Raw genomic sequence first — 24172 nt, 5'->3', positions numbered from 1 at the left:
ATATCACGATACGATGCGATATTTCAGCACTAACTAATTAGATCAAGTTTATGAGATGATGTGAAAGAGGATGCTGTGCCATTGAATGAGTTTGATTATTTATAAACCAAGCAAAACCAAGACTTTTTTTACAAACTGGCTTTTCTCTCAGAGCCAGAGTGTCAGTTTACAGTAGAGGGCCATTTTAGAACATATAGCACATATTATTTAAGTATTTTCAAGATAAACAGAATGTATAAGTGCAATATATATTAAGAAATATGTATATATTTGCACTCTTTCAACATAAATAAATTTAGCATTGCACAACAAGAATTGTGATTTAACTTTTCAACTATGAAAACAAGTTTTACAAAGATATATATTGCCACTGAATATTCAAAACTTAAGGTGGTGAACTAGCAGTGTTATGCTGCTTTGAAACATCACTGTCACTGTAAACAACAGGCTAATAAAAATATAACAAACCAGCAATCTTCTTGCTGTGAGGTGGTCAAACTACCCACTGTGCCACCGTGACACCCAATTATTTTTATCATTATTATTATTAATATTATTATTATTATTATTATTAAATAAAAATTAACAGGAGGAGGTGTTTAAAACCTTCGTTCTCCGTGACACTAGGCTGAATATCTTTGCAGATGAACAATGCAATAGCATTCGTTATTGGCGTAGAGCGAGCAGAACTGTTGCGCATGGAAAAAAAAACTTGCAATGCTTTTCTCACCACTTTTGGAACTGGTTGAAGCAGTGCGAAAGCCGGGGATGCAGAAACACTGGAAGATGCTTCCACAACAACACAGTGGCGCCGCTTCAAGTGAGATCAGATTAGTCGTACTGCCCGCGTATTTTACAGATGCGCGGCACATTTTGCAAATTGCATCTGTCCTGTCATGTCGTCCATCCTTAAATCCATAATGTTGCCATACTTTAGATTTAAAACTCAGTGGGGAATATGTTTGTTTTGCTTCTCGCGCTTTCTGAGGGCGCACCACTAGCTTCATCCGCACACCTGATACACTGAGTTGTAGTGAAAGTGTACACATCCGCAAATCCGTTGCTAAGGCTTACTTTATGTAGGTCGATTAAATTATGCGCCACAAACAGGTCGACAACACTTGTTAATAAATAAAAAATACATTCTATATTAAAAATATAAGCTGTATCTCGGAAAAATCGATGCATCTCGCAAAAACCGATGCATCTCGATTTGCATCCTCGATTTGGTATGTATCCATAATGACCTTGAAATAATAGGCCATAATGGCAGCTAAAGATATGATTATAAATTGTGGGCACTTGCAATCCATATTTTGCAACTGTATCAGTTATTTAAAACCCTCATATTCCTGTCAAAACTACAATTCAGCAGTGTTTACATTTATCTTGTGGATATTCCTCAGAGATTTAGTCATTGGTGATGGCGGTATAGCTCGTAAGTGTCTGCTTTTTATATTTGGTGTCATTTTTTTTTTTTACATATTTGCTGGTGGAGGAAATCTATTCATTCACTTCTGCCATTTATAATTTGACTTTGCATTTATTTCTTGGCATTATACCTTAATTGCACTTAACTTGCAAATTAGAAGAGAAACTGTATAAAAAGCATACAAACATACTGACAGTACCATAGGTTATGGGTCAATATTGCTAGCATTCTGCTCACACCCCAGGTGTGGCTCAAATCAGAAGAAATGAACAATTAAAATCATCCACAGGTGGTTTGTCCATCGCTGTTCCTGGAGAGATTCGAGGATATGAAATGGCCCATAGACGGCATGGCAGACTTCCATGGAGAGAGCTGTTTTTACCCAGCATTAAACTGGCCAGAGATGGTTTCCCTGTCGGCCGCGCACTGGCCAGTGCCATCAGATCAAACCGAAATAACATACTGGAGGATAAGATGTTATGGTGAGCACATATTTACAACCAGTATATTCAAGCTATCAGTTTTCCTTTAACACATTCAAAGAAGCTCAGAAAGTCTTGGTATTAGCGCCACCGGTGGCCGTTTTCTAAACTGCAGCCAGTCATTTATTTGCTTATGTTTTGGCTGGTGTGCAAGGTATGTACAAGAAATTTAAATGTCCCATGGAGTGCTTTGAACCGTGCATTTTTAAGTCGATAGTTGACATAATCAAACACGAAACATGACTAGAGGGTGGGGCATTGTTGAGTAGCTCCTCCTTTATTAAAACAGCCTTCTGTTTTCTCACAGCTCTGCCAGTGAGAGTGGTTGAGCTCAAGCACATCAAATGAAAAGCAAATGAGAAGAAGGGGGTGGGGCCTGTCAGACACTAGAGAGCATCTGATTGGTTGATTTGTTTCTTTAGCTCTGTGTTCTGCAACTCCACCGGAAACATCCTCCAGGAAAACGACACCATCACCTTTACTAAACTGGCCGACACGTATGAGGCCATCGCAGAGCAGGGGCCTGAAGCCTTTTACAGCGGAGCCCTTGCAGAGAGCCTTGTCAGGGACATCCAAGATGCAGGTTTTTCATTCAGACACACACACACACACACACACACACACACACACACACACACACACACACACACACAATCTGTAAATATATTCTATTATTTGGTATCTGGTTGACAGATGAAATCAAATGTATGGCTGCACAATGTGAAAGTTTGGATTTCCGTGGGGTATTAGAAAATGCATGAAAGAAGAAATACTGTTGTGGGAAGAATGACATTTATTTAATGCATAAATACGATTTATTTTTAAAATGTAATAGATGTAGTATTGCATGCACATACAGTGGTGTGAAAAAGTATTTGCCCCTTTTTCATTTATTTTCTTTTTGACTTAGTCCCTTTGTTAATCACAGCGGAATGAACCGCCAATCTATCCAGCATATGTTTTGCGCAGCTTCCAGCTGCAACCCATCACTGGGAAACATCCATACACTCTCGATCAAACACATACATTACAGACAATTTAGCTTACCCAATTCACCTGTACCGGATGTCTTTGGACTTGTGGGGGAAACCGGAGCACCCAGAGGAAACCCACGCGAACGCAGGGAGAACATGCAAACTCCACACTGAAATGCCAACTGGCATAGCTGTGGCTCGAACCAGCAACCTTCTTGATGTGAGGCGATAGCACTACCTACTATGCCACCTCATCACCGTATTTATGTATATAGATTATTTAATTCTATTATTTATAAGAAAAGAAAAAAAAACATAATAAATGGTTACCTTGGATTTAATTAAAAATTTAAGTTACAAACTCCATTCTAACCCCATGTGGGCCACTGTAGGCAGTTATGTGGCACTGGTGCTTCCTTCTGCCAAGACAAAATGAATGTGAGCCTGATGTGGCCCATCTGTAAAATGCGATTACAATTAATTTATGGGCCGTTTCAGGCAAAGATTTGGCACTTATGGCAAAATGTAATCTGAATGTGAGCCTAATGTGGCCTTTGCAGAAAATGGTAAATTTGGCCCAAATGACGGAGGACAAATGTGGGCCACAGTAGTCATTTAATGGTTAATTAGGTGTAAATCCAAAGTGGCTCACGTGTAGGTGCAAATGTGGCCCAGCCCATCTCAAGACAAATGTGGACCCCTTTTGACAAATATTCAGCACAGTAAGCTCTGGCTAATGTGGTTTCGCGCCTAAAGTGGGCCAGAGAAAATATGGCAAATATGGCCCAGTTACCTTTAAACATACGTGGACCACTTTTGGCGAATATTCAGCACAGTAAGCTCGGGCTAACATGGCTTTGAGCCTAAAGTGGGCCAGAGAAAATATGATAAATATGGCCTAATTATCTTAAAACATATGTGGACCACTTTTGGCAAATATTCGGCACAGGAATCTCTGACTAATGTGGCTTTGCGCCTAAATTGAGCCAGAGAAAATATGGCAAATGTGGCCCAATTATATTAAAACATACGTGGACCACTTTTGGCAAATATTCGGCAGAGTAAGCTCTGGCTAATGTGGCTTTGAGCCTAAAGTGGGCCAGAGAAAATATGGCAAATATGGCCCAGTTACCTTTAAACATACATGGACCACTTTTGGCGAATATTCAGCACAGTAAGCTCTGGCTAATGTGGCTTTAAAGCCTAAAGTGGGCCAAGAGAAAATATGGCAGATGTGGCCCAATTATGTTAAAACAAATGTGGACCACTTTTGTTAAATATTCGGCACAGTAATCTCTGACTAATGTGGCTTTGAGCCTAAAGTGGGCCAGAAAAAATATGGCAAATGTGGCCCAATTATGTTAAAACAAATGTAGACCCCTTTTGGTGAATTTTCAGCACAGTAAGCTCTGGCTAATGTGGCTTTGCACCTAAAGTTGGCCAGAGAAAATATGGCAAATGTGGTTTAGTTATCTTAAAACATATGTGGACCACTTTTGTTAAATATTCGGCACAGTAATCTCTGACTAATGTGGCTTTGCACCTAAATTGAGCCAGAGAAAATATGGCAAATGTGGCCCAATTAAATTAAAACATATGTGGACCACTTTTTTGCGAATATTCAGCACAGTAAGCTCTGGCTAATGTGGCTTTAAAGCCTAAAATGGGCCAAGAGAAAATATGGCAAATGTGGCCCAATTATGTTAAAACATATGTGGACCAATTTTTGCGAATATTTGGCATAGTAAGCTTTGGCTAATGTGGAGGTTAGCCTAAAGTGGCCCAATGAAGATATAGCAAATTTGGTCCAGTTATCCTCAAACATATGTGAAATGCTTTTGGCAAATTTTCGGCACAGTAAGCTCTGGCTAATGTGTCTGTGAGCCTATAGTGGCCCAGATGAGATATGGCAAATATGGACAAGTATCTCTGGCTAAAGATGGTGTGAGCTCAAAGCAGCTGAGGTAATATGTGACAAGTATGGTACTGTTATCCTCAAACATATGATAGGTCTGTTTTGCTAAAGATAAAGTACAGTGATCATTTGATAATTATAGAGGTTAAACCATAGCTCTTTGACATGGCAGATATGGGTAGTAATAGCTGAATTGTAGCCCAGATCTGGCAAACAGGAGCAGACCACCCTAGAGCCATCATTCCATTCAGTTTGGGGTCTGGCTGTAAGTGTTTGGTGTAGGCCAGATCTGGGCCAGAATAAAAGCAAACTGTGGCCCAGAATAGGGTCAGTTCTTATTCGTTTGGTTGAATTTTGGCTGATATGTGGTATTGCTTTGGTGTATTTGTGGCCCAGATCTGGCAAACAGGAGCAGACCACCCTAGAGCCATCATTTCATTCAGTTTGTGGTCTGGATGTAAGTGTTTGGTGTAGGCCAGATCTGGGCCAGAATAAAAGCAAACTGTGGCCCAGAATAGGGTCAGTTCTGGTTCATTTGGTAGAATTCTGGTTGATATGTGGTATTGCTTTGGCGTATTTGTGGCCCAGATCTGACAAACAGGAACGTATCACCCTAGAGTCATCATTTCATTCAGTTAGAGGTCTGGATGTACAGGTAAGTGTTTGGTGTAGGCCAGATCTGGGCCAGAATAAAAGCAAACTGTGGCCCAGAATAGGGTCAGTTCTGGATCATTTGGTTGAATTCTGGCTGATATGTGGTATTGCTTTGGTGTATTTGTGGCCCAGATCTGGCAAACAGGAGCAGACCACCCTAGAGCCATCATTCCATTCAGTGTGTGGTCTGGATGTAATGTTTGGTGTAGGCCAGATCTGGGCCAGAATAAAAGGAAACTGTGGCGCAGAATAGGGTCAGTTCTGGTTGATTTGGTTGAATTCTGGCTGATATGAGGTATTGCTATGGCTTAATTGTGGCCCAGATCTGGCAAACAGGAGCGGACCGTTCAAGTGCCATCATTCCATGCGGTGTGTGGGCCAGATGTAAGTGTCTGGTGTGGGCCGGATTTGAGCCACATGAATTTTCCTAACTTCGACTCCAAAACTGATTGGTTGACTAACACTTATATGATAAAACACAACAAACTCAAACACACATCTATAATGTTCACTTCAGACATGATTGACTGCCCATAAGTGCTTTAATCTCTGCCCTTTCTAAGCTTCTGTTGTTCCTCAGGTGTTTTGGTACATTGATTTCTGAATATTTCACATTCCTCTAATTCCTGCATCTGTGTGTGTTGCAGACGGGATCATAACTCTGGCGGACTTGAGAGATTATAGGGCTTTGCTGGATGAATATCCTCCTACTGCTTCTGTGGGTGAATTTACTATGGTGACACCAGACGCTCCGTCCAGCGGTCCAGTGCTTACACTCATGCTGAATATCCTCAGTGGTGCGTACGGTACACACTTCAACACTACACTATATCCTGCAGATGTTTATGCACACATAAGATTTGTTGTGTCTACAATAACTATTTTGTATGCTAAAGATCATGTTTTGTATGCGCAAGATTGTGTTAACTGCTAACTGTAAGATCAAGGTTTGTGTGTGCGAAACGGCTTGTTGATGCAACTATTTTGCACGCAAAAGATCATGTTTTAAACTCACAAAATGGCTTGTTGCATATATTTGAACAATTTTGCATACAAAAGATCATGTTTTGAGCGTGCAAAATGGCTTGTTGATGTGCATTAAACATTTTGCACGCAAAAGATCATGTTTTAGGTGTGCAAAATGGCTTGTTGCGTTTGCATTAACTATTTTGCATGCAAAAGATCATGTTCGGAGTGCATAAACTGACTTATTGATGTGCGATAACCATTTTGCGCACATAGGGCCCTATCATACACCCGGCGCAGTGGGGCGCAAGGTGTGGCGCAGTAGTCTTTTGGTAGTTTCAGCTTGGCGCAAGAGTCGTTTTGAGGCATTCCGCTACGCTGTTTAAATAGCAAATGCATTAGCGCTCATTTTTGCGCCCATAGACGTTCTGGTGTAAAAAGTAAGGCGTTCTGAGGCGGGCCGCTGGCGCGTTGCTATTTTGAGAAACTATAATAGATTTTTCATTAGACCAAAACTAACCCGGTCTAAACTCCGGCTCAGAGTTGAGCCTCGCTTACACACTGCTTGATACACACAAGAGAGCAATAGGCAAATCTCTTTACATATGAAAAAATGTAAATATTAAGGATATATATAGGATATAATAAGAATAGATATAGTATATGTCACAAAACATATTATTTTCTAGCCTACATAAATATGAAAAATCGCTGCTTTTATGTCTTCTTCATCTCGGGAGGCTTTTTCAGTTCATTCATAACAATTTGCTTTTGTGTAATGTTATTATTATTATTAGCAGTATTATTTATTATATCCATATTTATATTTGTTCTATTAAAAACAAGCTTAGATTTGCCACCTGTCAGGTTTTAGACCATATGGGGCACAGCATGTGTCTTAGGATATAACTTGGGTTTCTGAGCACATTTTTTTAATATTGTTCATTTATTCATTTGCTGGAAATTAGAACTGAATTTAGAAATAGTTTTGAAACGAATATTTGCACTTAACAAACAAAATTATTTATTTATAGACTAATTGATGTCTGTGCGTAAAGGTTTCCCTATCCAAGAGCGAATGTGAAAGTAGATCCATTATCTCTCATTCTCACGCTGCAGATGCTCTGTTTAACAGTTTTCTGTTACAAAAAACTGTTAACTGTTTGCTAGTGAAATGCTAATTTTTCCACTTAGACTTACTTTGCGTCCTGTAAATAGCGAATGTGCTCTTGGCGCGACGCAGCTGGGTCTTAAAGGGAATGGGAGATGAGACTCTAATTGGTTTATCCTCAAAACACACCTATAACTCATTAATAAAATAAACTCAACCCTTTTAGACCATGCGCCAAGGCGCAAAGCGGATTTTCCTGTCCTTAAATTAACAAAAATGCGTTTTGACACGCCCTGAAAGCATTTGCGCCCTGCGTTTTGCGCTCTGCGTATGGACTGTCAAAATAGAGCCCCATGTTTTAAACTCACAAAATGACTTGTTGTATATATTTGAACAATTTTGCACACAAAAGATCATGTTTTGAGCGTGCAAAATGGCTTGTTGATGTGCATTAAACATTTTGCACGCAAAAGATCATGTTTGGAGTGCATAAACTGACTTATTGATGTGGAATAACCATTTTGCGCACATAATATACATTTTTGAGTGCTTTGAGTGCATGTGGGTCAACTATACTGCTCACAAAAGATCATGTTTTAAGCGCGCAAACTGGCTAGTTGTATATACATCCAGCAAATACAACTGATTCTTTCAGACTGATCTGAGAACCGGTGAGCTGTTGACACTGCGCATGCTTAATTTTCGGTTTTGTTTTGTTTTTAAATCCTTAATATATAACAAACGGTTATGTTATTAACAAAAGCAAGTTTTTTAGAGTCATTTAACTCAAGTCCAAGTCAAGTCTCAAGTCATGACAGTCAAGTCCAAGTCAAGTCGAGTTTTTTGGATATTTGTCAAGCAAGTCTCAAGTCCTAAATTTTGTGACTTAAGTCTAAATCGAGTCAAGTCATGTGACTCAAGTCCCTCATCTCTGCCATTTTGCGTGGTCAAAACATGATCTTTTGCGCCAAAAATGATTAATGTGTGCACTCAAAGCATGATATGTTGCATGCAGATTTGTGGTGCAAATATATCTGTAAGCAGTAGTGGAAAGAGTACTGAAAAATCATACTCAAGTAAAAGTACCATTACTTGCCTATAAATGTAGTGAAAGCAGAGTAAAAGTATCTGTTGTAAATATTACTCAAAGTAGGAGTAAAAAGTAGACATGTCAAAAGTACTCAAGAAGAGTGAGCAGTGAGTATTACGCTTTTAAAAGCTGATGCATGTAATTTGTGCCTGTGTGTGTAAACGTAACATTCTGTAGTGCATCGAGTTATCGCCCAGCAGGTACACAACATCATAAAACATTAACATTAGGTTAGATTGTCTAGCCAGCGTCTAAGGACAACGTTATTTGTTCAATAACAACATCAAATGACGTTGATATGTAGTTGACTTTAGGTTGTGTTGGAAAGTGACCAAAATCCAATGTCGAGCAAACATCCAACATCGTTTTGGCATCACATGCTGACACTTCCATGGTTTTCATGGAAAAACAAAATGCAACATCCCCATGACACTGGGGTACAACTTAATTCTGACGTCATGTTGACATCTTGTACCTGCTGGATGTTTAAGGCCATTTTGATCATCATACAGTAAGCATCTATCATCTTTTCATCAGTCACATGCATCTTAACAGTCTCTGGGTCAATGCATGTAAAGATTTTGGACATCTTGTACATTTTTAATGCTTCCAAACAGTTTGCTGCAATTATAAAGTGCACATATTTTGAGGTAGGGTTGGATATCGTTTGGGGTTATTTCAATGCCGATGCTAAATCGATATTTTTAAAATGGTGCACTGTAAAAAATGGCCGTGATTTCAACGGTAAAAAACTGTAAAAATGCTACAGTACAAATCGTTAACGGTATGTTACCTTAATATATACGCCGAATAATCGTAAATTGACTTTCCCAGAATTCCCTGCATGGCACATCACTTTTTATGCATTTGGTTGACATTAATATGGATCTTTTTAGTTGTTTCCCCATCAGTTATGTACATTAGAGATTTATGTTACATCTAATGTTGATAAACAACGTTTATTTTATGACTTTAATTTTATGCGTGTTACCATACTGGTGTTTAGTAGCTGTGTGAATGACACTGAGCACTTTCTATATGCTGATACTCTTTTCTGCTTGTGGGAAAAGTTGATTGTGATGAGCATTGGCCCATTAGAGTAAGGGGAAGCTGCAGGCCCGGAGACCCAACTGCACGCTCAGACCTGCGCGCACAGACCTGCACTTCCAGACCAGACAGTGCCCCCTGCTGTTGGGTTGGTTGAAGCAGCAGGTACGGAGACCCAACTGCACACTCAGACCAGCACTTTCTAGCAAGTAGCAACATCAAAAACGCCAGTAAGGTTATTGATTATTAAAGCGATTGCTGAAAATTATCAAGTTTTATGGCATAAATCAATGTGGTGTAAAATATTACACTAACAAAGAATTATTTCAGTGTTTGATTTGATCAAAATTTGTGTCAAAAGAGCATTATTTTATGATATTTACAGCTTGCTCTTATTTTATCTATTATTGTACCATTCTAGGACAATTTTCTAGCAATGTTTTCTGGCAAAATAAAAAAAAAACTTTAAAGTAAAAAAGTTAAAATAAAATGCAGCCTATAATATATAGCGCAATTATTATTTGTAACATATTTTAGTGCTGTATAGGTCTACTGTACGTATTTCTGTATTATCTATCTAAGAGTGCTACCTAAGACAATAACAGTAACACAATAACAGTTTATCAATTATTTACAAGTTATGTAATGATTACAAACATGTTTTTTGGAAATCAAAATATCAATTAAATTTGCATAGAATTTACAATATGAGCTCTATTAGGTGAAATCAAAACAAATTTTTTTTATTAAAAGTGGGTCTCTGCCAACACTAATACAGTGTGCCAAAGACTGCAGATATTTCCAGTTTTTTTGCTCTAGAAATGAAAAATCTCCCAAATAAGAATGTAAAGCATTTATTTTATTTGATGTTATTTTCTACGTAAAAAAATAATTATTACTCCAATTATTATTTTTCACCATTTTTCCATGCATTGTTTGCAACTTGACTTGTAGGACCTTATGAAAAAGTACACAAAAATAAAGTTGGTTGTGAGAAAATTGCCTAGAGTACTATAATTGTATGTGAAGAAATTTATTGTAAATGAAGATAATATTCATTCCCTCAACTCAATACGAAACAGTGATAAATCCTTAATGAAAAAAAAACAACAACAACAAATGTTTAAAAATATTGAAGCAACTGAACAATATATATTTACAAATACAATTAATAAAAATACAAAAGAATTATTGTATTAAATCAAAAATCTAGTACGTTTATTATTTCATATAATAATCTATTCAATCACAGCCTAATATTTAATAGTAGAAAAATAGTTTAAATTACAATTTAGAAGCAGCTGAAATCAGGTTAGTCGATCTTTTAAACAGCAGGTGGCACTGTGAAGGTCTGGAAGTGCAGGTCTAGCCGTCTGAGCGAGCAGGTCTGAGCGTGCGGTTGGGTCTCCGGGCCTGCAGCTTCATACTATTGGCCCATTATGTAACTTTCTCATCATCACCTGAATGTGGGTGTGCAAACGTGTCTAACTGTGTAACAAAAGATGTGTAGATGTTGATCATTCAAAATACAGACATTTTACCTCTATAAATTAATAAAGTACGGTAGTTTACTGTAAAAATGAAAAATTACTTTTACGGTTTGTACCGTGTTTTTAACGGTAAAGTACTGGCAACCACAGCTGCCGTTTTTTTACCGTAAATTTTACGGATTTATTTTTTACAGTGTACTGGTGCCAAAACGGTGCCTGAACCGATACCTTTTAGCCACAAAATAAACCTCACAAAATGTCATGCTTTTCAAAAGCTTCCAATTGATGTTGAATTACAGAAGCATCATTAATCAATCTTCATTGCACTTAATAATTTCCTCATGCGTATTGCAGTCAGGCGAGGATAAAACTCTTCTCCATCGTCCATGAGCTATTAAAATCCCTCCACCCTTCACTCGGCCACTCGTCCTGCTGTCTCCCACACAACGCTAACGTGGGCTGTTTGCCACTAATTGGACACAAACCAAGCATGGAAAAAAAATCCATGCGGTCGGTGTGTGTTTGCGACCCTTTTGCTTTGGGTGTCCTCCAGCGGGGAAACTCTGAAGCCGCTTGTCGTCTGAGATTCATCAGCGCCGGACTCTGTGCCTTGCTCCTTTCTCAAACACCCACTCGGTGGCTTCACTGATCAGATATTTAGTCATTAAGTCGCTGCCAGACAGGCCACGGCTGTCGATAAACACTGTTAGCGCTCGCTTTTTTTTTTTTACTTCGTAATATAGCTGTGGGCAGAAGATATGAAACTACTTCCTTGCTGAATCGCTCATTATTGTTCATTTATTTTATACAGACGTGTCTGGCATGAATGAGCTGAGGAAATCAGAGGATTTTTTTGACGCTAAAGTGGGTCAGTTGACTAGAGTTAAAATAATAGCTTAAAAATTAATATAATGTTTTCAATTTATATTTTGAATAAGCTTTTATTTATTTTATATGCTTCATATTTTGATTTTGTTTCATTTTTAAAGGTGCTGTACATAAGATTTTGACTCTTCTAAAGCATAAAATTAAAATAATATGTTTGCAGATATTTAAGAAATATGCTAGGTAAAGTGTAAACACGGGGAGTGACACATACAACTGAGGTAGGAACCAAAATGCAGGTTTATTCGTAGTCAGGCAAGCAATGGTCAACACCGGTGCAAGCAGGTGTATGAGGACAATCCAGAATCGTAATCGGTAACTAGCGAGAGGTCAAAAAGGCAGGCGGCAGGCAGGGAGAGCAAGAATACAAGGCTAGGTTGAAACACAGGAAAACTAGACAGGAGTAACGCGTTGTAATGTCATCTAAAGATAAACAAGACTCGGCCATGTGAGTGAGTGAGTGAGTGTGCTGCTTAAATAGTGTGTGCAAACATCCTCTGACAATCCTCAGGTGGTGCGAGTAATCAGTCTAGATGAGGAAGCATGTGTGAGTGTGACCGGAGTGCATGTATGAAAATGTAGTCCAGAAATGGCGGATTTGTAGTCCATGGTTATTTTTAGTGAAATCCAGTAATCTTATTAAAGACGATCGCTGGTAATCGTGACATAAAGATTCTCGTTTATCTGAAAAACAATGCTGAAGTCAGATATTCTGCTTTAAAAAATGTGCTTTCCGTGCCAGAATGTCTGTCATTGTTTCGGTTATTTAAGCCGTCCACTGCCAGTTTAGCCAATTATATTTCAGCACTCTGAATTGCCTTGATGGAAAAACGCGTATTTCATTCATTTAGACATAAAGGCTCTCCAAGAATGTGCCCTCCGGTGGACAGTAGCAGACTCCAAAATGAGACGCAGATTCAGGGCTCTATTTTGATGGTCCATGCGCATAACACAAAGCGCAGGGCGCAAACGCTTTCAGGGCGTGTCATAATCCATATTTGCTAATTTAAGGAAGGAAAAATCTGCTTTGCACAGTGGCGCATGGTCTAAAAGGGTGGGGTTTATTTTATTAATGAGTTATACGTGTGTTTTGAGAATAAACCAATTAGTGTCACATCTCCCATTCCCTTTAAGAGCCAGCTGTGTCGCGCCATAAGCGCATTTGCTATTAACATGACGTAAAGTAAGTTCTCTTTCGCTTTTGCTCTCGTGGATAGGGAAACCTTTACGCACAGACATTCAATTCAATTCAGCTTTATTTGTATAGCGCTTTTACAATGTAGATTGTGTCAAAGCAGCTTCACATAAATAGTCATAGTAACTGGAACAGTGTGGTTCAGGTTTTAGTGTTTAAGTTCAGTTCAGTTCAGTTTAGCTCAGTTCAGTGTGATTTAATCATTACTGAGAGTTCAAACACTGAAGAGCAAATTCATCGACGCGTAGCTCTACCAATCCTGAACCATGCGAGGCAGTGGCGACAGCGGAGAGGGAAAAAAACTTCACCTGATGGGAGTGAAGAAAAAAAACCTTGAGGGAACCAGACTCAGTTGGGCACGACCATTTTAATTTCTCCGCTGGCCAAAAGTCTTGTGCAGAGCTTCATTCGCCGTGGTTTAGGCTGGAAGATGGCCTCAGCGAAGACTCGTCTGTCCCTGGAGCGTCGCTGACAGATATCAATTAGCCTATAAATAATTAATTTTATTTGTTAATCGCAAAGATTTGTTTCAAAACTATTTCTAAATTCAGTTCTAATTTCCAGCAAACGAATAAATGAACAATAATAACGAAGTTTGGTCAAAATACTGAGTTATTTCCAAATACACCTGCTATGCCCCATATGGTCTAAAACCTGACAGGTGGACAAATCTAAGCTTGTTTTTAATAAAACAAATATAAATATGGATATAATAAATAATACTGCTAATAATAATAACATACAAAAGCAAATTGAATGAACTGAAAAAGCTTCCCAAGATGAAGAAAGAAAGGCAGTGGGTTTTAAATTCATGTAGGCTAGAAATTAATATGTTTTGTAATATTTTAATCATTTATATTTATATCCTATATATATCCTTATTATAGATATCTTTAAGATATTATATCTTTTTCAAATGTAAAGATATTTGTGTATTGCTCTACATCTTGTGTGTAGTGTGTAAGCCAGGCGCACTTTGCGCCAGACAATACACTGACTTTGTTCTGGTCTAAAGATCAGACTATTTACAGTTTCTCAAAATAGCAACGTGCCAAAACACGCCCGCTTTTTTAGACCAGAACGCCTATGGGCGCACATATGATAGCAAATGCATTTGCTATTTAAACAGTGTGGCGCGATGCCTCAAAATGACCCTTGCGCCGAGCTAAAAGTAGCAAGTCGCAATTGCGTTGCGTCTTGCGCCACATTGCGCCATGTGTATAATAGGGCCCTCAGAGTTCCAATGAGGGGATTATTAATTAGCAAATAATATAAATATTAGGAATTTAAACATTAGGCAGTCTATTTTAGTTCCTCAAAATAGCCACGTGTAACCCCGCTGGTCCTACGCCACCCAACTCGCTCCGAGCTGGTATCGAACCTACGTCTTTCTGCATGGGAGGCGGTTGCTCTACCAAGGAGGCTAAAGACCTTGGCCTCTAGCAACTGTCGCTAGAGCACCTTTAGAGGTCAGAGGAATAAGGTTTACCTGCACAGCACTCACTAGCTGGCCTCCGTTACAATCACCCCCATAAAACTCACTCCCATCCGGGTCATGGCACCAATGTAACCCCGCTGGTCCTACACCACCCAACTCGCTCCGAGCTGGTATCAAACCTACGTCCTTTCGCATGGGAGGCGGTTGCTCTACCAAGGAGGCTAAAGACCATGACCTCTATCGTCTGTCGCTAGAGCACCTTTAGAGGTCAGAGGAGTGAGTTTACCTGCACAGCACACACTAGCTGGCCTCCGTTACACACGCACCAGCAATGCGCCTTAACATGCCTCCTTTTTTAGACCAGAATGCCTATGGACGCACATGTGAGCGCAAATGCATTTGCTATTTAAACAGCGTTCTGCAAAACGTCAAAATGACACTTGCGACGAGCTGAAACTAGCAAACAACAACTGCGTTGCGCCTTGCATCGTATTGCGTCGGTTGTATGTTAGGGCCCTAAGTATGCAGGTTACATTGTAACCCCGTGTCCTAACAACACGCTATGTGAGGAGATATGCAGTGATAAGCAGTTTGACTGTTTGCACCGGACGAAACACGACAGAAATTTAAATACAGCCATTGACAAGCACAGCATATGCACTCACTCATGAAATGGTAAGATTTATAATCTAATTAATACATATTGAACCTCTTTAACATTATTAAATGTAGCTGCTAAATCACTTATATGTGTTGGTTTGCACTGAATCCCAGTTCTAAAGCTCAATTTCAAACGTTTTTTTTTTATTTTCAGGATCTTAGGCAAGGCAAGGCAAGGCAAGTTTATTTATATAGCACATTTCATACACAATGGCAATTCAAAGTGCTTTACATAAACAAGAATAAAAGAAACAAGTAAAATAAAAATAAAAACAAATAATAAAAATGCGTAAAAACAAAACAAAACATAAAAACAGGTAAAATGTGAAATAAAAGAATGAAGAAGAAGAGAAAAACATGATAGTGCAATCTGTCGTACGCAGCACAGTGCTCATTCAGTAAAGGCACAGCTAAACAGATGTGTTTTCAGTCTTGATTTGAATGTGCCTAATGTTGGAGCACATCTGATCATTTCTGGAAGCTGATTCCAGCAGCGAGGGGCATAGTGGCTAAAAGCAGATTCACCCTGCTTTGACTGAACTCTTGGAACTTCTAGTTTATATGATCCTAAAGATCTGAGTGATCTGTTAGGTTTGTATTCAGTGAGCATATCTGTGATGTATTTAGGTCCTAGGCCATTTAGTGATTTGTAGACCAGTAATAATACTTTAAAATCTTAGGTGAACTATCTGCTGCTGCTTTCAGTAGTATGGCAATAAATGTCATGTAAAATGGCATTCAAGCTCACATTATTAGCATTTAACACTGAATAAAGCACATGAGGTGAACCTGAGGGGATAATGTCATTAAGTGTTTTGTTGTTCAGTTGCAAAAAATGGAAGCCGTTTCTAAATATACATTTCAGGTGCTGGTTAGGACAGCTGACCTAAGATTAATTAACATAAACTTTATTTTGCTTATATAACAACATTATACTAAAGTTAAAGGATTATTAGACTTATTCATTCGTATTTTGTGTGACCGGGCTGTTGTTGTTTTTCCTCAGGTTATTCCTTAAGTCCAGACAGTGTCTCCTCCACTGAAAAGAAAATCCTCACTTATCATCGGGTAGTAGAGGCATTTCGTTTCGCCTATGCTAAGAGGAGCGTCTTGGGGGATCCGCAGTTCCTCAACATCTCTGACGTAAGTCATGTACAAAAGCAAAGTGCAGTATGCAAACACTGAAACTGAACATTCATCCTTTAATTTTCCTTCAGTTTAGTCACTTTAATCATCAGGGGTCATCACAGCAGAATGAACTGCCGACTTACCAGCATATGTTTGACACAGCCTTTCATATAAGCCACTTCTGATACCAAATGATCAACTAGAAGTCAAGTTATTATTTGCTGTTCCTAAAACGTGGATAGGCAACAAGACTTTCAATTTTGAGCAAGAAAGAAGATAATTTGAAGAATGTTACAAACTGCTAGCCATTGACTTGCATAGTTTTTGTTTCCTACTGTATGTGCCATCAATCCGTCTCTTCTTGTCTTGTTTCTCTCTTTGAATTAGCAGGATTTGAACGCGGATAACATAAGACAGTCCAGTGATGTCGTTTCGAACATGTTTAATAACAACTTAACTGACCTATATTACACGGTCAAAAAACTGTCTTGCTTCCATCTTCATGACACAACTTCTTCCTTACCGGAAGTGACATCAGTATATACTTTATATTAAAAATTAAATTACTTTTAGTAAAATATTTTCAAGTTTGCTTTTTACATTATTATTAATTTAGCATAAATGAAACAATGAACTTATGGCTCTAATATCTACTATGAAAAACAATAAGTAGAGTAGAATCTCTAAGGCACAGTGTAAATGCATTATGTGAATGTAAAAATAAATCTCCATCATCTGTTCAGATCGACACACGTTCACCTCTTTCTCCTTCTCTCTCTATCTCTCTCTCTGTCAGCTGTGATCAAAGCCGTCATTGAATCTCGCACTAATCACAGAGCATGAAAATAGCGTGCTATTGAGCGCCGGCCGTTTGATCCGCTGTAGGTTATTGTGCCGCAGTTATGATCTGCTTTCCTCCTGCTTCTCAGTTCATCCAGAACATCACATCCAAAGGCTACGCTGACATGATCCGCCTCAAGATCACAGATAACAGCACGCAGCAGGAGAGCTTCTACGAGCCCGAGTTTTACCTTCCCGAAAACTACGGTACATCACATGTGTCGGTGGTGGCGGAGGACGGCAGTGCGGTCGCCGCTACCAGCACCATCAATACATAGTGAGTTAAAGTCAGCGGGAATTAAAATACTTTTATTTCATTGTGTTGATGTACTTTTAATTGAAATGGAATATTGAGTAGGGGGCGGGGCTTTCTTTTTGCACATCATTCCCCCTTAGCAAACTAACAGTATGAGGGGCGTGGCTTAGAATATTGTGGCTGAATTATGCGGTAGTCACAGCAAGAGTTGGGTAAACTAAATTGGCCGTAGTGTATTAGTGTGTGTAAATACAGTAAATGTGTATGGGTGTTTCCCAGTTCTGGGTTGTAGCTGGAAGGGCATCCGCTGCGTAAAACATATGCCAAAATAGTTGGCGGTTTATTCCGCTGTGGCGACCCCTGATAAATAAGGGACTAAGCTAAAGCGAAATGAATGTTTTGTGATGTCTTTCTCTTCCTCCAGCTTTGGCTCAAAGTTGATGTCAAAGTCGACAGGTATTTTACTGAACAACGAGATGGACGACTTCAGCTCTCCGTTGATCACCAACAACTTTGGAGTTCCTCCTTCTCCAAACAACTTCATTGTCCCAAGTGAGGAAACATGATCACGGCATTAGCAATAGCACGCTAGTATACTAATGCTGCGTTCACACCAGACACGGACGAATGGTCAAGCGTGAGTGATTTACATGTTAAGTCAATACAAAGACACGAATTGACTTCCTGCGGCGTGAATGAAGTGGCACGAATTAAGCATTTATGCAATTGACTTTTTGCGCTTTTCCCGCGTATCACTCGAGTTGGAAACCAATCAGGAGCCACATTAACCAATCAGGAGCTTTCTTTTGTAGGGGCGTGCTTATGACGTGGCGCCTGTTGTTGGTGTCCCGGGGGAAAATCCTCCCGCCGACACCAGACAACAGTTCTTCAAACTGAGACACGGATCCAAATGAATCAACACTTTTTCAGCCTTCCTAAAGCAGATAAAGCACAGCTACTTTCTCAATAAAATCCATGTTAGCAGCGAGGCTACAGTCTCCGGGCAGACAGAAGCCCCGCCCATTATGCAAATTCTTGTCTATTACCTAGTGAATTTGATGTTAGAATGAAGCGGATTTGACGCACGAATGAAGCGAGTAAACTCAAAATGTTCACATGTTTATTTACGTGCGATTAGCGCAACATATCCGTGCATATCATGTCTGGTGTGAACAGCATAATACTGCTCTTACTGTATATATACTAAAAACCAACAGAGGCTAGTAAGAATATGTCACTTTTAGCCAACTCCTTGTATTTGTTATGATGTCTACACCTATATTACAACTGTAAAAGAGCTACACGTTACAATTCATAGCTCAAATGTGAACAATCAGTTTAAGTTGCATAGTTATTTTTTAGTAATATCCAAAAATCCATTGTAATTGTTTTTTTATGCCAAAAATCATTAGAAAATGATCATCTTTGATTATTTAAGCTTATTTTAATGTCTTATTGTTAATATATATCAAATCTTCATTTTTTATTAGTATTAAATTTACATATTTTAAAATGTTTTACAACTTTAACAGGGATTTTTCCAACACAGGCTCTTTCTGAAAACATAGCCCTATATACATTTCTGGAGATCGTGATTTATGTAGCCAGAGCTACATATGGCCTCATTTTATCTTTAAAACAAATGCTACGGGGCGGTATGACACCGTTCCCTTTTGTGATTACCAGCTGACCTAACGTTATATTTGATGAGTTTGGCAAAGACCAGTTCTAGAAAGCAGTTAAGTCAGAAAATAAAATAAAAATAAATAAATGACAGGGTGAGAAAGTGGGAAATTTGAAAAACGTGGTAAAACTCAGGAGAGGGCTTTTCTTTTTCAGGATTGCTCTTGAAAACACTATGGGTTGGGTTTGGAGATATAAGTGGGCAGGTCAATCTGTGCTTTTGAAAACACTTAAGGTTGGGTTTAGGAAGGAGGAGGGTGGGTCAGTCTATTAGTCAGACAGTCGAGAATATCAGTTGCTAATAGGCACTCGCCAGAGGAATTTGAGATCTAAAAGAAAGTACACAGCGGCCTCTGTTGGATTTATGAAAACAAAAACTGCAGAAATGTACCTCCAGGGATGTATTTGGCACTTTCCAGAAATATATATAGGGGTACATGATCAGAATAAGTCTGGGTTGGATTTTTACAATAGTGAGATTTAAAAAAAAAAATTAGTTTATTTAAAACTTTAGTTTAAATGGCAATTTGTAGAAATAGTAAGCAAGATGTAGGATCAAATATTCAAAATGACTTCTCTAATAATTAGTTTTTAAGTGTAAAAGTATTAAATAATTATATTTCGCTCCTAATTCAAGCCAGTGGAAATGATCACTTTTTAGAATAATGATACTGGGTGGTGCGGTGACTCAGTGGTTAGCACTGTCACCTCACAGCAAGAAGTTTGCTGGTTTGAGTCCCGGCTGGGTCAGTTGGCATTTCTGTGTGAAGTTTGCATGTTCTCCCCCGTGTTGGCGTGGGTTTCCTCCGGGTGCTCCGGGTCACCCCACAAGTCTAAAGACGTGCGCTATAGGGGAATTTAGTTTACTAAATTGGCTGTAGTGTATGAGTGTGTAAGTGAATGGCAGAGTGTATGGGTGTTTTCCAGTATTGGGTTGCAGCTAGAAAGGCCTCCGCTGTGTAAAACAAATGCTGGAATAGTTGGCGGTTCTTTCCGCTGTGGTGACCCCTGTTAAATAAGCGACTCAGCTAAGGAAAAAGGAATGAATGAATAAAGATACTCATAGATCTTATCATTACATTATGTTGCTTAAACTCTAATTTTCACAAACATTAAGCAAGTATACTGCACATACTATACAGTTTCCATTACTTTATTATCCACAATCATGAATCTGAATGAATCTCTTGCTTCTCAGATAAAAGGCCCATGTCTTCAATGTGTCCTGCAATCCTGCTGGACAAAAACAATCAGGTTAAAATGGTGGTGGGAGCATCTGGAGGGACAAAGATCACCACAGCAGTGGCTCAGGTGGGTTTTCACTTCATTTCAGTCTTCTGAAAAACTGAAAATGTCAAAGAAGTGGCTCAGAAGAAGGCGCTGACAAGAAAAATAAAAGTGTGCTGCGTTGTTTATGTCGCTAGGCAACCACTGAATCAGCTGTGTATTGTAAACGAGTGCCTGCTGTTGATATTGTTACTAGGGATGTCCAGATCCGATCATGTGATCAGAAATTGGGTCTGATCACGCGGTTTCAGACTCGAAATTGGACGTTACCTCCCAATCAGGACTTGAATAGATATTTCTTATATATTATGGCCCGTTTCCACTGAGTGTTACAGTACGGTTCGGTTTGGTACGCTTTTATGGCTGTTTCCTCTGTCAGAAAGCATACAGAACCAAACCATACCACTTTTTCAGCACCTGTTCGAAAGGGTACCAAATGGGAGAAAGGGTACCAAAAGGTGGAGCTACATGTGCAGCTGAACGCTGATTCTGGGAGCTCACAATCTCTTCTATATTTGATATAACGAACTTCTTGAGCTGATGATAATAACGTGTGTGTGATTATTGAAGTGTCTCCGTCATCTGATCTATTCAGAAAAAAAGGACAAGCGCGAGAGTGAAGCGAGAGTGAAACGCGGGAAAAAAAGAGAAGCCGTCAAAACACAGGAGCAAAATTGTTTTAGCAACCTGAATCTTGAAGAAACTGCCATGTTTATCTTCGCCCTTTGGACTATTATGAACTGGGAATGACAAAATGACTCTCTAACATATCTTACATGTGCTGGTGAAGATTACACACACAGATCAGAGGTTTGCTCTGACTGTGGGTTATACTGCGTGTGTTTTTGAACCCAAATAAGGACTAAATGTATGTGAGTGTAATTTTTCTGTAATTAATAATATATTCGGAGACTGTAAGGGGCTGTATGTGTTCATATATGTTACATTTATGTATTTATTTGATATAATTATAGTTAATAATACAGTTTATAGTTACAGTAGGCTATTTTACACTGTCATTGATCTGCAGTTATAATAAACTCATGTTTATAGAAAAGTTAGTAATAAACATTTATAAACAAGTATTTATGTGTATAAAGCATCTGTTTTGTGAGAAGTGTTGCTCATTATGATATGTAAATGATCCGTACAGCTTTACTGTAGACATTTATTGGAGCGAGCATGATGTCGACTTAAACTTTGTCTTACACCACACCCACTAAAAGGGTACCCTTTGTGGTGGAAACACAAGCCTGATAAAGGTGACCCGTACCGACCAGAACCACCGTAGCGTACTGTACCAGTCAGTGGAAATGAGGCAATATATATATATATATATATATATATATATATATATATATATATATATATATATATATATATATATATATATATATATATATATATATTAGGAGTGTAACGGTTCCAGCAATAAAGAAAAAGCCAAAGGATTTCTCTGATTTTAATTTACCGGCCCTATTTTTAGTTAACTATAATTGTGCTGTGTTCTCACAGGTGCTGTCTGATATTGTACAGATGATATTGACATATAAGTTATTATTTGCATACGTCATTGTAATAAAGTTTACGGCCCTTTGGCTGCCGGGAAGAAGGAGGCGGAGAACCGACACAGTTTTACAATATTTATTAGTAACAGTGACAGAGACTGCCGTCTAAACCAAAAAAAAACGGACGGCAACTCCTCACAAAGACTGCCGTCAAACTAAAAAGCAAAAGTAAAACAATATGTCCGGGCCCGGTCCTCTCTCGGCTTCCTCTGCCATCGTTCCTCCTCTTATAGTCCAGAGCTCCTTCTGTGTATGGAATGGGGAATGAGGCCGCTGCGATAGTGAATACACCTGTGGTGCGCACCAGCCTCATTCCGTTCCCACGGCTCTCGGCCCCGCCCCCTCGCCACAGTCAGCTTAATAGCAGTAATGGTCTTTTCATGAGCTGCAATATTAGTTTCATCTCAGTGAATGCATGCTCTTTAGCGATGGTGAACGTGGTATCAGTCGCACGATTGACAGCATCGTGATTAAATGAAGGATTAAATAATGTCAGAACATCTCATGCTTGAAATGTGTAGATTCAGTGGCAAACACTGTTACCTGAAAACTCCGTCCCACCCACCACACGACATCAATTTTATGCACTCCCAAATGTATTTTGACGTCGGGCGCATATGCGATCAAAACGATCACAATTTCGAGCCCTGTCTCATATCCACAGCTATAAATGTGTTCTCAAACGCCAGACCCGCTGTTGGTTTTAGGAGGATTACATTAACGTTATAGCCATTTTTCGAGTTAGTGCAGTGTTTGCCTGACTGGAGTATTGTTTGGAGGTAGGCAGGGAAGGCATGTTGCCTGTCACGCCATTTGGGATGCCATGTTGAGCGTTGAAAACATTAGATTTTGTACTTATTCTTTTTATATCCTTTTAGATATTAATCTGAATCGTTTGGTTTGTAATGCGTACCAAACCGAAAGTCTCGTACTGAACAGTTCAATACGAATACACGTATGAATTAGCCAATAAACTAACAAAACGTAAAATACTTACTATTTCCTCGTAAGACCAAACTGTTCTTTCTGCAACCTAAAACATGATCAAACTGCCATGTTTAACTATTATCATCGCCTTTTGGATTAATATGAACTCGGAATGACTCTCTAACAGAGTTTACATGTGCTGCTGAAGATTACAGACGCAGATGAGAGGTTTACACTGACTGTGGGTTATGTAAATAAGGACTAAATGTATGCTGTGTGTAGTTTTTCTGTAAATAGTAACTTATCGGAGACTGTAAGAGTCTGTATGTGTTCATATATGTTGTATTTATTTATTTAATATAATTACAGACGTTACAGTAGGCTATTTCACATTGATCTGCGGTTATAATCAAATCATGTTTATAGAAAGGTTGGTAATGAACATTTATATACACAAGCATTTGCATGTATAAAGCAGGGGTGGCCAACCCTGTTCCTGGAGAGCCACCTTCCTGTAGATTTCAGTTGCTACCCATATCAAACACACCTGAACCAATTAATTAGGACCTGAACACCACGTGATAATTACAGGCAGGTGTGTTTAATATGGGTTGCAACTAAAATCTGTAGGAAGGTGGCTCTCCAGGAACAGGGTTGGCCACCCCTGGTATAAAGCATCTGTTTTGTGAGAAGTGCTTCTCTTATGATATGTGAACGACTCGTACAGCTTTACTTTGACATTTATGTGAGTAAAAATGACATCTACTGAATCTTTCTGTATTCCACCACGCCCACCAAAAGGGTACTAATGGTACTAAGTGGAAACCATGTCCCGTACTGTACTGTACTATTCAGTGAAAACAGGCCAGTATTGTGCATTTTGTTGTTGTTGTTTTGTCAATAACACTGTTTTTGGCCAGTAGTTTCAGTCTTAGTTGTTTATTAAAATAGCTTAGTTCAGACTTTATCACCTTAAAATATTATGGATGTTGTTTTTTTCTGCACAGGTGGTATTAAACACTCTGTTCTTCCAATACGATCTGAAGAAAGCAATAGCAGAGGCAAGAGTTCACAATCAGCTCAGTCCAAACACCACGCAGGTGGAGCAGAGCTTTGACAAGGTGAGTTCAGTAATGGATGCACG

The 24172-nt window shown here is 38.9% G+C and overlaps 2 protein-coding genes across 2 annotated transcripts in view; both read left to right on the top strand.

Moving 5' to 3' along the window:
• Window positions 1–24172, top strand: part of ess2 (ess-2 splicing factor homolog) — a 779665-nt gene that overhangs the window by 459106 nt on the left and 296387 nt on the right. The window lies entirely within an intron of this gene.
• ggt1b (gamma-glutamyltransferase 1b) overlaps window positions 1–24172 on the top strand; it is a 41194-nt gene that overhangs the window by 13753 nt on the left and 3269 nt on the right. Inside the window, exons 5-12 of the mRNA XM_692376.10 lie at window positions 1722–1914; window positions 2337–2497; window positions 6105–6254; window positions 16346–16482; window positions 17397–17584; window positions 17988–18115; window positions 20445–20557; window positions 24036–24149. Of these exons, the coding sequence (XP_697468.4) occupies window positions 1722–1914; window positions 2337–2497; window positions 6105–6254; window positions 16346–16482; window positions 17397–17584; window positions 17988–18115; window positions 20445–20557; window positions 24036–24149 (1184 nt within the window). The remainder of the gene's footprint in view (window positions 1–1721; window positions 1915–2336; window positions 2498–6104; window positions 6255–16345; window positions 16483–17396; window positions 17585–17987; window positions 18116–20444; window positions 20558–24035; window positions 24150–24172) is intronic.

The sequence above is a fragment of the Danio rerio genome, chromosome 10, assembly GCF_049306965.1.
Source record: "Danio rerio strain Tuebingen ecotype United States chromosome 10, GRCz12tu, whole genome shotgun sequence".
Taxonomy (NCBI): domain Eukaryota; kingdom Metazoa; phylum Chordata; class Actinopteri; order Cypriniformes; family Danionidae; genus Danio; species Danio rerio.
This window is presented reverse-complemented; position numbering and strand designations above follow the sequence as displayed.